General features: G+C 41.6%; 1 protein-coding gene across 7 annotated transcripts in view; it reads right to left on the bottom strand.

The window, feature by feature from the left end:
* Positions 1-6,917: 6,917 nt before the first annotated feature.
* LOC131676824 (atlastin) overlaps positions 6,918-15,163 on the bottom strand; it is a 29,127-nt gene continuing 20,881 nt past the window's right edge. For 6 of the 7 annotated variants that reach the window (XM_058956165.1, XM_058956167.1, XM_058956168.1 and 3 more), the window contains exon 8: positions 6,918-8,756. In XM_058956165.1, coding sequence (XP_058812148.1) covers positions 8,610-8,756 — 147 coding nt within the window. In that variant the 3' untranslated portion in view covers positions 6,918-8,609. The remainder of the gene's footprint in view (positions 8,757-15,163) is intronic. The other variant, XR_009303250.1, reaches the window with a different exon arrangement.

Raw genomic sequence — 15,163 nt, 5'->3', positions numbered from 1 at the left:
GAAAACAGCTTATGTTTAAGAGTTTAATGGCGTTTTCGTTTTTTCTTGGTGCTACACCGGTGTAGTGCAAAGAAAGAGATAGACTTATTACACCCAAGTTTGAATGAGTGTAGCACCGACTACACCGGTGTAGTGCACTGTCAAAAACGAATATGCCATAAGAGAAACGGCTTTCAAAGATCATGGGCTAACTCGACGGGTGGGTCTAATCAGGAAGTTGACCACTGCCAATTTGTCGTCGTGTGAAAATATAGATAACGATGAAATGAACCGTAGGATCAGAGACTAATCGAGACTACCAACTCACGAAGAAACACTCGAAATTCTACGGTACGCGGTGTACTAGATCTTTTGAAGTAGTAGGACTAGCGCGGTCCCTTCAGTTCTGCCAATCTTAACCAACTAATTTGGTGTCATTTTCTTTCAAGCTTATAAAGTTGGTAGCACTTGTTTGTTTTTCGTTGCTAGGATCACCATGTTATACACGTTGTTTACGTGTACTCTCTACAGAAGTGTGTTGCAATTTTTTTACGCAACGCCACCGAGAGCGTAGGAAAATAGGGCATCTTATCATTCCTTGAGATATTAGACCCTGTGGAGAGAATAACATGCAGTTAATAATAATAATGCATAATAATAACCGGGATATTACGATGCACAGAACATACAGCTTTTTCGGATCCTATGACAAACACCTTGGGCCTTAATGTTCCGTCCGTTGTGTTGCCTGATAACCTAGGTTCGGAACGGAATGATCTGGGAGATTTGAATATGGTACTGACTTCTATAGTCGCATAGGGAATGGGTAAGACATGACATCCGTTGCTCGTTAACTACGAAAGGTTTGCAAAATATGTTTCAAAAAATTTCGGAAAACAAAAATATCCCAAAAACCTTAAATTGAGGATGATTCTGGGTAAGTCAACGGTACATTGTTGTTATAGGCGATTTGCGGTCAGGGTCAGAAAAACTGATTGTTGTTAGGAGTGAGACTTGGCTCATTAGATCATGATAATGATGAATCTCCCAAGTTGAAAGCGGCATCCGGAAAATCTAGGAACTGATACACTAGTTGTTTTACAACAGATAAATATTTTTCGGTTATACAAAATAAACAACCTGTAACTAGACAGAAAAAACTACAATAGAAAAGCAAAGCATCCTCGATTATCCACGCGTTTTCTGTTTGACATTTCGAGGGACCCTCTATTACTACATGAGCTAGTACCTCTTGAGCCACGGGTAAATCGTCAGTCCGCCGTCTCAACTAGTCTCTGCTAGGATTCAAGGTCTCCTAAGAATTGCTTGGGGTGTTGTTACTCGCAGGTCCTCCGTAGAAGTACGAACCGATGATTTAATTATGCAAATTGCGTTTCAACTTCGTCTCATCAGAATCCTACACTAACTTAGTGACAGGACTAAGCTAGCGTCGGATTCACTAAGATCCAAACAAAAAACGGACACTTTTTGAGTTTCTGAGCAAACCCTAATCCTGCGCGATGTCTCGCAAGAAGAAGAGTTCTGATTAAGCTCATGAGAAATAATGAAATCGAAGCTTCGTTTGGCTTTTACACAAAAGGATAGACAAACTGCCTTATTCTGCGCGGCGTGTGACGTGAGACGACTAAACTCACCTCACTTCATGTGACATTTCTAACCCGATTCTGAGAGTCGACTCGGGTGAGGTGAGATTCCCCATTGCGGTTAAATGGGCGTCTCACGTCACCCGAAGTGACTCTTCAGAATCGGGTGAGAAAAGTCACGTAGAGTGAGGTGAGATTAGTCATCTCACGTCACACGCCGCGCAGAATAGGGCCGAAAAACTTTGCTTTAAGGCTCAAGTTACCTCAAGGCTTGGTAGTGTGCGTAAGAAAAATTGTGTTCAGCTTTGCCACCAGATTATCCATTTAAACCTTTTCAAAACTCTAAAAGAAGAATATCAGTCGATTTATTAGATCATCACGATTCAATTCATACAAAATACCTGCTGGAAAAACCATCGGCTTAGCTAAATGGTGCTTTTGAAAAAGTGGCTGTGATTTTTTCATTGCCCTGTTGTGTTGCGTACCCCAGCACGGTGTGGTAGTGTGACAAAAAATCACAGCACTTTTTCAAAAGCACCATTTAGCGAAACCGATAGTTTTTCTAGCAGCTATTTTGCATGATTTGAATCGTTGTGATCTAATAAATCGGCTGATATTCTTCTTTTAGTGTTTAAAAGGTTTAAATGGATAATCCGGTGGCAAAGCTGAACACAATTTTTCCTACCCATACTACCCAGGATTCAAATCTAACACATGCTCAATAAAGGTAACTTGAACCTTAATCGTACCTCATAACAAGTGGAACTCAAAAACCCGTTGAAGTCCATTGAAAGCGCTGTGATGACCAAAGTTGATTCTCCTGAAAGGTGGTCGCAGGAGAGTTATTACGTTTTTCTCGAATGCGGGCTTTCCGATCCAGGCGTTCGAGAATTGTAGAGCATACCACTCTATCTCTGTCACTATGTAAGCCCGACACCGTGCCAACTGGAGTGCTGATTTGCGAATTCAACTTCGACCAGCAGAGATAGAATAGATTTCGTCAATAGGTTACATCGTCCTCGGAGATGCGCCGCCGCTTGTACTACGGGAGCCCTAGATCCCCCCCCCCCCCCAACAGTCCAGCTACTGCAGCCAGTGTTCACCAGTCGTCCCGGTCCTGTGTGCGGGAGAGGAAAAAGGGTTTTCCAAACTTCCAACTTCGGAAAGTATCCATCTATTTCGAAACCTTCCAGCACCGAAATGTTCTTCGATCCCAGCTCACCGTCAATTGCGCAAAGTTCCTATCGGTATCATACGCCGCCTTTCCTACCAGTGACCCGCAGCCGTTCACGAGAGATACCTAGCGCAACTACATTGAGTACGACCGTCGATTTCCCGCATTCATGGTAACCAGGGCGCACACTTGCCAGCAATTATGAGATAGCCCTTAGTCCCTCCATCACAGTCGAGCCCTTCCTACCAGTGACCAGCAGCCGTCCTTGTCATATGGTGGAGTTGGGACAAGGGGTCTTCCGTAAACCTACAGCAGGCAAGTATAAACCTTATGTGAACTTTTCCTTGCCTCACAACTCTTCGATTTCCAGCCTTGGTCAATGACGGGACAAGCTGTTACTGTACTACCAAAACGTTGGTGATATCAATTCAACCGTTGAGGAATATCGCCTTGCAGTCTCCGCTATAGTTTTGATATCATCGTCTTCGTCGAAACGTAGTTAAACGATGACACGCTTTCCAGTCAGGTGCTCGCAACTGGATATGAGGTTTTTCGTTGCGACCGGAACCTTAGAAATTGTCGAAAATCTACTGGAGACTGTGTATTAGTAGCGGTTAATCACAGCTTGGAAGCACGTGTTGTTGAGAAGACTTGGTGGGATTACCTTAAACAAGTCTGGATGCGAATCGAACTTGGTGACCGTAAGTTGTGCTTGTGTGAGCTGTACGTCCCACCCGACCGATTCCATTACATCTAATATGTTGACGCATACTGCAGCTCAGTTTTTACCATCCTCGAAAATGCTAAATCGGTTGATGAGATCATCATACTAGGAGTTTTCAACCTCCTTATCATTTCGTGGAAATCTAGCCGCAATGTATTCCTTTACCCGGATTCCGATCACTCCGTTCTTCACTCAGGGACGGCGAGGCTTCTGGACAGTTACAGCTCAGTCATGTTATTACAAATTAATCCTATTACCAACGAGAACCGCCACCTTGACCTTCGTTTTATCAGCGATCAGATTTCTGCTACATCAGTAGTGATGGCTCTCTCCCTCTCCTCTAGTGAAACCAGTAGCACATCACCCACCATTGATCGCCACGATCGATCGCATCGATACTGCTGGTAGTCCGCGAATATGTACCCAATCCATAAAGAAGGTAATAAGCGAGACGTCAATAATTACCTGGGAATTACTTCATTGAGTGCTGTCTCGAAGTTGTTCGTGCTGATGATTATGGAACCTCTTCAGGCTCACTGCAAGCAGTACCTAGGTGACAATCAACATGGTTTCACGTCTGGGCGTTCGACAACGACTAACCTGCTTTGCCTAACATCCTACATTACAGAGAGTATAGAGCATCGCGTTCAAACCGATGTTATATATACACACCTATCTGCCGCTTTTGACAAAGTGAACCATGACATAACAATCGCTACAGTGGAGAGATTTGGAATTAACGGTAGTCTGTTGCAGTTGTTTCGATCCTCCCTTTCAGGTCGAGAAATAGTGGTTGTCATAGGAGATTGTCGGGCACCCACATTTACTTCTACGTCACGATTATCCCAGGGAAGTCATTTGGGACCGCTGATGTTTCTGCTTTACTTCAACGATGTTCATCTAGTTCTGAAGATTCCACGCCTGTCCTTCGCAGTCGATCTCAAGATGTTTCTTCTCATCCGCTCTACTGAAGATTGTAGATTATGTACTCCAACGACAGTTTGAAAACTTCGCTGACTTGTGAAACACGAACCGTATGTGTGTAAAACCAAAGAAGTGCTCGGTGATATCGTTCTCACGGAAAAAAAGAACCGGTTTGTTTTAACTACCGTCTACTGGATACTGCACGTCTCCTATACAGTTAGCAAAGCATCTCGAATGCTGGGATGCATCTTCAGGATAGCGAAAAATTTTACGAACATTTATTGTCTCAAAGCGCTGTACTGCTCTTTGTCGCGGTCAATTCTGGAGTACTGCTGCGAAGTTTGGAGCCCAGACTATAACAACGGTGTTGAGAGAATCGAGTCCGTGCGACGACGCTTTTTACGTTTTGCGCTTCGTAGGTTGCCGTGGAGAGATCCCGTCCGTCTGCCAAATTAAAAAAGCCGGTGCCAGCTGATTAATTTGGAGCCCCTGCTTGTTCAAAGGAATACAGCAAGGGCTTTGTTCGTTGCTGATAGTTTGCGAGGTCATCTGGATTGCCCAGCAATCTTGGAGCAAATTAACATACATGTCGCACCTCGAACAACGCGTAACAACCTCATGCTCCGATTGCCATTTCGACGCACTTATTATAGCATGAACGGCGCCATTAGGGGCCGTACACAAATGACGTAGCTTTTTTCGGCGATTTTTGACCCCTCCCTCCCCTCTCGTAGCATTTGGTCACAAAATTCTAACCTCCCCCTCGTAAATAACGTAGCATTTACCTACCCCCTCCCCCTCGTCCCATGCAACGCGCCCGGGTGATGAAAAAAATTACATATGTTTTTCAATTATTTTAAATACATGTCCTTTCAAAATGTTTGACGACTTTTATCAACATTTTCATTATAACAGTAAATTGCGTGCAAAATAAGCCCATTTCATGACAAATATAGTGTTGATAGTTTTGTTTTGAATTTTATATGTTAAGGGGAGCATGAAGACAAGTTCTTTCAGTTCACAATCGTGCAGCTGCCAATGATTCTAAGAACCATACGTTGATCTAAATTAGTAAATTTTGTTTGGTTGAATCCGAAGTGAAAATTTAATTCAACTTCGAAACTAAGTCTACTAGTTAGCAACATTAGCTAACTAATGTAGCAAGTTAAATCCGCATACAAAATCTTTTCGTATTTTTGCGAACTTGTAATTTCGTGAATCGAAAAATTTACCTCATGAATAACCACATCAAAAGAAACTTGTTTGAATTTAAATTCATTTCTCTTGGGAATGGAGGATCAATAAATTGTTTTCACTAAACAATGGGCTTTAAACTTAATGCTACGTCGCACAACTTCTGACCCTACCCTCCCCCTCGTCACACTTCGTCACAAATTTGGTATACCCTCCCTACCCTCCAAAATGCTACGTCATTTATGCATGGTCCCTTACTGGCCTACAAAGGATTTTCAACCGAATCGCATCAGCTTTCGACTTTAATTTGTCTCGCCCAACTCTACGGCTACGTTTTTCCAGAACCTTCAACGGACCCGCTAATTTCGGCTGATTCCTTCATTGTTGTTTTTTTTCACTGCATTATTATTTTTACCAAAATTTTTAACGATTTGACTGTTAGCAATAAGTTTAGCATTAAGACATCAATGGGGCTTTGAAATGCGTGTTGGTGTATATATGACAAATATCTTCTGGAGTCCTGCAAGGCGATGTACTGGGACCGCTCACCTTCATATTGTTTGTGACAAATCTGTCTTCATTTGAACTACGACAAAGTACTGTATGCTCACGACCTAAAAATGTATAAAACACCATCATCGGAGGTTATTTTATGCCAAAAATACTTTTTTACATTACACTTAATTACTACGTTATCGCAATTTCAAATTTGAAACAGGATGTTTTACGTAGAAGTGCCTACAAAGACAATGAAAAGAACTTTTGGAAAGTCAAGGTTGAGCATGAGATATAAAGAACTAAAATAACAGTAAAGTCGCCCCCAAGGAGTTTTTATTCTTAGGTGATACGATCCTCAAAAGCGCCGATCAGCCATGTTGGTTTTAGAAACGACAGCTAAAACATTGTTTACTAGTTCTCTCCATATGTTTGCTTTGATTTCAGTGGGTAAACAAAGTTGTTCGCTGTCATTTTTCTTCCCCGCAGTCTGCTGTATGCTTACCTCACTCCTCACCTAGTTACTGCCAATGACGAATCACCTTAGAACTCTAAGCACTTTGGTCGCCCCCATGCAAACTGATTGATTTATCACTTTACGCCAAAACAATTTTTTGCAAGATCATGTGAACTGTACGATTTATTATTAGGGATTAAGCTCGTTATTCACGGTGTGAATGTAAATGAACATGTTCTATAATAGATGTAAATGCCCGGTACAATTCATTGGTGTTTTTCTCCAAATATCTACTGTCTCTGCAAATATGACCGTAAAAAAATTCGGAAATATTTCGGATGTAAATAAAAAGACCTGCGGTAGATATTGTTTTTTTTTGTAACTTTAATATAAAAATAATTCACATGTCAACTCTTTTTCGTAATTTTACACCCTCTGCTAAGGCAGATGTCAATTACTTTAATTTCGTTTTCCGCGCGCCATTGTTTCGTTGTGTACAACATAAACTACATATTACGATCTGTTTGTTTGTTTGTTTGTTTGCCCAACTGTTTTGTTGTCATTTTCAACGTTGTTAATTATTTATTCTGTTAATCACGAACAAACAACACGCGGTTACACATTGCTTAATTTATCCTTACCTAATTGTATGTAGAACTGCTCGCAGCATAAATGAAAATAAAAACACGGAACAGCAAGGTATCAATCACATCTATTGAGCAAAATACACACCCATTCTTGCGTCACATTTTCGTATGTTTTTTTAGACAGATCTAGTACGGCTCAATGAAAATCAGCTGCTGAAAAGGGGTTCAAAATATAATCTGCCAGAGTGCAAAAGTGTTCAACAGGCCTTTACTGCTAACATTTTTTTTCGAAATATTTATTTAGTTATACTAAAGTTGTTAATAAATATATTGCATTTACACCCTTCCACTTGGTGATCTTTACAAAACATTCCTCCTTCCTACCTTGTGTTTTTTTTATTCTTCTGAAGCCTAATTTTCCCTTAAATCGAATGAATTAGACAATGTTCCATAATCAGCAGCGTGTACATTTTAAGATAGTATTTACAGTATCATTTACCCTTTGCATGTGTTTATGTACGTATTGCTATCAGTACGATTTTGAAATCATAAGAACTCAAAAACGCGCGTCATTCTTAATGAATGTTTCAGGTTAAATGTTTTTATTTTTGCTATAACTTTTAATAGTCAGCTCCGCATTGGCAAGAAAAAGCGTTGATCCAGCAATCTTTTGACAACATGATTTATTACATTCAAACAGAAATATATCGTTATGCCACAAACGAATTGTTTATTTCATGCTTCAGAATTGATTTGGCACATATCTTCTCTCTCTGTAATTTAAACTATTCTAATCTCGTTCCCAGTTTCAGTTGAAACAACCCAAAACACCTAATAATAGTAAAAATGTAACATTCTGTATTGGTCTGTATTCGCAAAGTTGGTAAACTTTCTCTTGATATTAGCCTTTCAACACAGCGAGAGAACAGCATGCGGGACAATATAGAATCTGAAATATTAAAATATTCTCTATAACATGACGAATTAAACCAGATATTGGAACGGAACGGAAATTTTAAACAAAAAATGCAACATAAATGGGACTCAAGTTGATATTTTAGTAGCTAGCGTGCGTGTTTGTGTGGCGGTCGTTCACAAGCGCTGTTTAGGTACCATTTTTAGCTCTTCTTCGACTTCCTTTGCCACCTCCATCGCTACACGTGACCGTGCTTGTGCTTGCTTTTATCACCCGGCTTGTTCTACTGTTATTGTAGTCGGTGTCGTTATTTCGCTTAACGCTACTGTTGTTAGCACTATCTCTAACGCTATCGAATAGAACACTAAACCTAGTATTATTACCATTACTGTGAGTGTGGTTACTGTTTACGTTTCGGACCGTAGTTGCTGATGTTGACGACGATGACCACCAGCTGAATTTGCCAGTGGCGGATGATTTAGCTGCCGTTCTACTGCCGAAATACCACGGCCACCACCCACTCGGTTGATCGTTTGGGCCACCCGTGGCGTACTCTCAAGAGTGTTTTACCTTGCCATTTACCTGGCGCGCTCCGGGCGATCGAGACGTCGAAACATTACCGCCTATAGCATACTCGGTCGCATGGTTTGCCACATGCTGAATGCCTTTCTCCATGCAGGACTGATAGACTGGTTTCATGATCTGCGGACGGAAAGAGATAGCAAACGAAAGAACCATAACAAAGAGAAAGCGGGAAGGCGATAGAAAAGATGCGGGGCGCAACTCTAAGCACACATTTCGGAATCGTCCCTATGAATTTACTTTTTGGGACACACACACACACGCACTTAAGGTTAGTGATGGACATGTTAACTTATTTTTGCATAGAAAAAAAATATAAAGCTAGCAAACAGTGGAATCAGTCTTTCTAGCAGAACAAATTACAATACTTCCTTGGTCGGGATCTAGATATCTTGTCGACTTCTTTTATCTCACCTCAATTAAAAGTATGTTTGATTTATTTGCACAACAAATATTTGGCAAGGTTTCTACACCTGCAGACGGAATATAAACACATCAATTTTCAAAACAGGAGCTTGGTGATTTACAAGCCGACTAAGATAACGGATGTATGCGAATGTTTCGACCAGATCTTATAAATTGTCGTAGCAGAAGTTCCAACTTCCAACATTGATTACAAAAAGGCATTGTAACACACCTCCAATACAAAAAAGTTTCCTTGGTTGTCAACTCAACTTTATAGTTCATAGATCCAGTACAAACCAACGGAGCTCAAAAATGGCAAAAAACGAATGCGATGGACAATTCAATAGACAAACAATTAAAATGGTCCAATCTGCAAATGTTTACCTTCTTCTTTACCTAGAGGTAGGTATACACTCAAGTTTTTTTTTACGCGGTTTTTTTTTGCGCGGTATTTTTTTACGCGGTTTTTTTTACGCGGATTTTGAAATTTACGCGGTTTTCATTTACGCGGATTTTGAAATTTACGCGGTTTTCATTTACGCGGATTTTGAAATTTACGCGGTTTTCATTTACGCGGTTTTTGAAATTTACGCGGTTTTCATTTACGCGGATTTTGGAATTTACGCGGTATCCATCAATGAGGTTCCCTTTATCGCGGATTCTTAAATTTAAGTGGTCTTCATTTACGCGGATTTTGAAATTTACGCGGTTTTCATTTACGCGGATTTTGAAATTTACGCGGTTTTCATTTACGCGGATTTTGAAATTTACGCGGTTTTCATTTACGCGGATTTTGAAATTTACGCGGTTTTCATTTACGCGGCTCGTATCCCCCGCGTAAAAAAAAACCTGAGTGTACATGAAAAAATATATCTGAAAAAACTACTCCCTCCATTTCTGAGGTCACACAAGGGCTCAATGATTCTCTGACCGGACTTTTATCTAAAACTTATTTTTATGGTGTGCTCAAAACCGTTAACAAAAAAAAATCAATGAATGACCATCTATTCGATTAAATGATTACTTTAATCGAATAGATGGTCGAACATTTTTTCACGGTAGACATACATATAATTTCTTTACAGCTACACTCTTGTTACAATAGCCAGTACAAGAAGCGTCAAAAACTGATTAAATCATCTACGACATCTTGGAAAATTTAGCTTTTTTCAGTCCAAAAAACCAAATTATTTCTCAACTTATATGATAACATACAGTTTTATGTTTTAGTAGTTGAGGATGCCTTTGGTTAGAGGATTAGTCGACAGTTGGCAACTGATGTGAAATGTTTCTCCAGCACGATTGATGACTTCGTCGATGACTTTTAACTTTGCTTTAACATGGAAGAGATCTTCTGTTGAATACCACGGGCTATGGTCACCTGAAGGAGATTATGATGCGTTTTCGTGCAGTCCATCGATGTATAGGTGAGAGCTGCCCTGAAGACTCCCCTGTAAAATAACAGTTTACTGTGAAGCAGGAGTATGGATCGCCGCTTCACTAATGCGCAAAGCGAGTGGGTGAGATTGCCACCTTCAGTAAGCGAGTGATTAATGTGTTTGTCAAATTTCAGCTTGCGGTCTTGGATCAGTCCCAAGTGTTTGGCTTCAGTAGCCCAAGGTACACGATGATCGTTTACTCCGATCTCGACGTCCGGAAGCAGTCGTGGAGATGGATTCCGCGCGAAGAAAACAGCCTGCGTATTAGTTGGATTGATTTTTATTTTCCAATTGTGACAAAGTAGCTGATGGAAAATAACTGTGTACGTTGCATCGCCGACTTCCAAGCTGCTTTCTCGCAGAACATGTCATCGTTTCAATCAACTACATCGCCAAGATTGCTCCAACAAATTCACGCTGCGCTGCCATCACCGGGACGCCCGTTATATAGTACTACGGAAGCCCTCGAGCGTCCCGAAGTAGTCGTGCTACCAGCCAACGACCAGTTTAATCGTCTCGGCCCTGCATTAGGAGGTCGTTAGCGGGTCTTCTGAACTCCCTTCTCAGGCGGGTATTTTCCTGTAAATGACAATTCGTTTCCTGAAAACCTTTTGGCTTGTAGCTTGCCATCGAGTACATTACGTTCGAACAATATACCGAGACACCTGACTCGTGTTAACGGTTTGCGGTTGTACTACCAAAACGTCAGAGGGCTAAAGACAAAAAACGAGGATGTGTACTTGGCTGCAGCTGAAGGCGACTACGATGTTTATACGTTCTGACAAAAACTAGGCTTGATGATCGTATTACATCGATGTAGCTCTTCGGGGATTGCTACAGCTTTCACGAAGGAATTTTGATCGCTGTTTCTTCCTAGACTATATACTATATAGAACGCATTTCTTCTCAGGGAAATGCAAATGACGTAATAATCCTTGGTGATTTCAACCAACCAGGATTGATGTGGGTAGCTTCTGGGCGTGGATACGCTTACCCTAGCCCGTCATCCTTGACAGCTAATTCTACCAGCCGCTTACTACTTACTACGGACTAAATCAAGTAAGTACAATCTCCAACCACCATTCTCGTTTTCTTGATCTCATCTTCGTGAATGGGATTGCTGCGCCTGGATGTTCTGTGAGTGAAGCTTCTAGTGTGATCGTTTCTTTCCTGGTTGTGCGAAGACATATTAAACGCTTAACTTTAGTCGAACTACGTAATATTCCGCTGCGACCGCAACTCTCCTAAGAGCGGTAAAGAACAAACTCGCAGGTTCGCAGCTAAGATTGTCAGGAATTAAACGCTTGGAGCAAATCGCCTTGCATTTCCCTCCCGAATCAATCTGTATATACTAGCTGTGTCTATCTAAGTCCAAATAGTGATCCTGATTGGTATAACGCGCACGCTAATGCCGTTCAAACAATTCTAGACAATGCTGGTAGCATAGACACTGTTCTCGTTTTTAGGGACTACAATCTTCCACGCCTTCAGTGGTCGCTCGAAAATGATCTAAAATGTTACCTGCCTATTGATGCCTCTTCGGAACAAGAAATAGATGTGACGGGGTCTATGGTTGCAGGCGGTCTGTACCAGATCTGCTCACTGACGAATGTTAGCGGGAGGATCCTCGATCTTGCATTCGTAAACAACACGGATATCGCAAAGCTGCTTGAACCTCCGACTGCTATTCTCAAAGTCGAGTTTGTCCTGCGGCTGTATGTAAGTACCATGTACCAATACTGGACATGATTAATTTCACTCGATTGTCGACCTGGATTTCGACTTTACTGTTCCAACTGTCTGTACTGTCGATTGGACCGACTTAATGTGTTGTAATGAGCTTGAAGGTGCAGTCGCGTTGTTCTATAGCAAAATATATGATATACTCGCCAAAAGTTTCCTCTGAAACGAGTGAACAGGAAGATGGATTTCAAATATCCATGGTGGAACGATGCCCTGAAAAAATAACACAAGCGTGATTTTCGCCAACAATCAGAGGAAAACAAAGTCAATCTTCGACGGACAGAGCTGCAATACGAAACTCCCCGGGCGCTTTTCGTGAGTATTTGAATCGTGTGCAAATAGCCTTCGTGATCACCCTGCAACATTGTGGAACTTCGTTAGTGGTAGAAAACGATCCGGTAATATTCCCACTGACGTTTTTCTTGACAACGCAAATGCGCAATCTCCAACTGATCCCACATAATCTCGGAGTATCAACACAGGTTTGTCACAAAACGATCAATAACTTCTAAGCTGATAGCTTAAACTTCTATGTTTTTTCCAACCGTTGAGAAGCGTCATCAGGTGGACGCAATTTATATCGATTGTTCAAAAGCTTTCGACAAAGTACTGCACACCCGAAATTAAGACGTTTAGGATTTCCCACCTGGCTGACTAACTGGTTGTAGTCTTATCTTTCCGATTGACATTCGTGAGTATAAAAAAACACGCGCTCAAGCACTTGCAAAACACCCCCAGGTGCCCCGCAGGGCAGTCATCTGGGACCGCTTATTTTGATTTTGTTTATTGACGATATCTGTAATCGGATCAAGTCTAGGAAATTTCTATGCGCGGACGATCTTAAAATCTTCCGAACTATCGCTTTGGAACTTGACGCCGTAGTGCTTCTAGAAGGTATCTGTATTATTCAAGAATGGCGCACGTTTAACGGAATGGAAGTCAACGTTAATAAATGCAAAGTAATTACTTTCGGACGCATGCTTACTCCAGGACGTTATGAATACAGCCTACAAGAAAGACCAATTGAAAGCGTCGACTCGATCCGTGACTTGGGAGTGCTCTTCGATAGGAAGTTGAGCTTTTCCAACCATATCACCGCGACAACTGCTAATGCTTTCGGAATGCTGGGCTTCTTAAAGCGGAACACCGAGGATTTCTACGCACTAAATGCACTTTACTGTGCGCTGATCAGAAGTGTTCTGGAGGACGCTGTGCAAGTGTGGGCAACATACCATGCCGTTTAGAGCGACCGACTAGAACGTATACAAAGATGTTTTGTGCCTTTCGCTCTCAGAAAACTTCAGTGGAATGATCCAGTTTTCCTTACGCCGATAGATGTATGCTACTCGGTCTGCAGACTCTGGCGGCTCGTCGTATCTTCCTGCAACGAGTTTTTGTTTTCGGCTTGCTGTCAGGTAATATCGACAGTCCAGATCTTCTCTCGGGCGTTAATTTGTATGCGCCTCCCCGTGTTCTTCGCAACCCTACTCTGTTGTGGACCCTTAGACACCGTACTGCATATGGACAAAATAATCCACAGGAAAGATTTTGCCGCAGATTTAACAAAACTTCTTTATTGTTTGATTTAACATTTCCAAGGTGTGTATACAGTGTATATCGAAGATTTGAAATAAACAAAAAATAAATAAAAAAGATCTGCCAGTGCATCACCGGCCGCGTTTGCTCTGTTGCAATACCACAAACAATGCCTCGCGTTGAAATCTCTAACAATGATGTATGCTTCGGGTCGCTTAGTGAGTGATCTGATGTCATTTTTGAATTTCGTTAGATCCTCCTTAGATCGGCTGCCTGCAAAGTGTGCAGCTACTATGTTTATAAAACCATTGGCTGTTTAATTATGGACACCAGAAGTTTCAATCACCTTAGTTTTCACGTTTTCCAGAACTAAATACTTAATTCCACGTCTCACCAGAATCACGATTCCGCCGCTTCGATGCGGGCGGTCTACTCGAATGCACGAGAAGTTGGGGATGAAGAACGATGAATTTGGCTGCAACCAGATCTCCGTCAGAATTGCGATGTCGATGTAATGTGTTTGGATACAAATTTAGTAATTCTAGAGATTTGTTACGATCGAAATTCCAATTCATTACTTTGACTATCTACCGGTTAGCGTATGTACAAATATTTCGCCATCAGCTCCTGTAGAGCGATGAATTCTTCTTCCCTGGAGGTGCACCGAATGAAACGATTGAACATGTCCCTCCCTAGGTTGAGAAACTCGAAAAGAGTGGAGAGATTTTCTTTGCTGCAGCTAGTTGATTTGTGAACATTTTCTGATCTCATCTCCGCGGAGAAAGGGCCCGAAACAATTTCAGCAATTGAACGATTGTGGGTCACTAAGTTGGATGTAAATTTGCGAGGAGGATTAGCGACTGAGCAACACTTCAATTTTGGACAAAGAGTACTTTTTGCTTGTCGTTTGACGAGGTCCAACCGAGAGGGACATGTGATGTGCAAAGAGATTTCAGTTTCAGCATCATTCTAAGATTTTCTCGGGATTGTACATTTCTTGGATGTATGTTGCTTACCGCACTTTGCACATCGTATCTTTATATGGCTTTCGTGACCAAAATGTTGACAAGGTTGCGAGTGAATATATACATCACTTCTCTTAGTTTGTTGAGTTTTATGCTATTCTTAGGGAAATGCAAAGTTCTGTTTTTTTCACGAATTCTCGGTGGTGAAACACGGAGTGCTATACATTGAATAGCTAATTCAGCGTTCCTGAAACGATTATGGCGGTATTGTGCTGCTCGTGCAAGCGGAACGTTTTCCGGGCCTACCGCTGCTGGCTGTATTCGAGAGTGACATCAGCGGTCATCGTACAGGAGACACTGCTGGATGGCGGTGAGCTGTTTGCTTCATTGGTCGTCGTACAATGAGAGCAAAATCAACGCCACCAATAGACCTCAGCTG

This window comes from Topomyia yanbarensis, chromosome 1, assembly GCF_030247195.1.
Source record: "Topomyia yanbarensis strain Yona2022 chromosome 1, ASM3024719v1, whole genome shotgun sequence".
NCBI lineage: Eukaryota > Metazoa > Arthropoda > Insecta > Diptera > Culicidae > Topomyia > Topomyia yanbarensis.
This window is presented reverse-complemented; position numbering and strand designations above follow the sequence as displayed.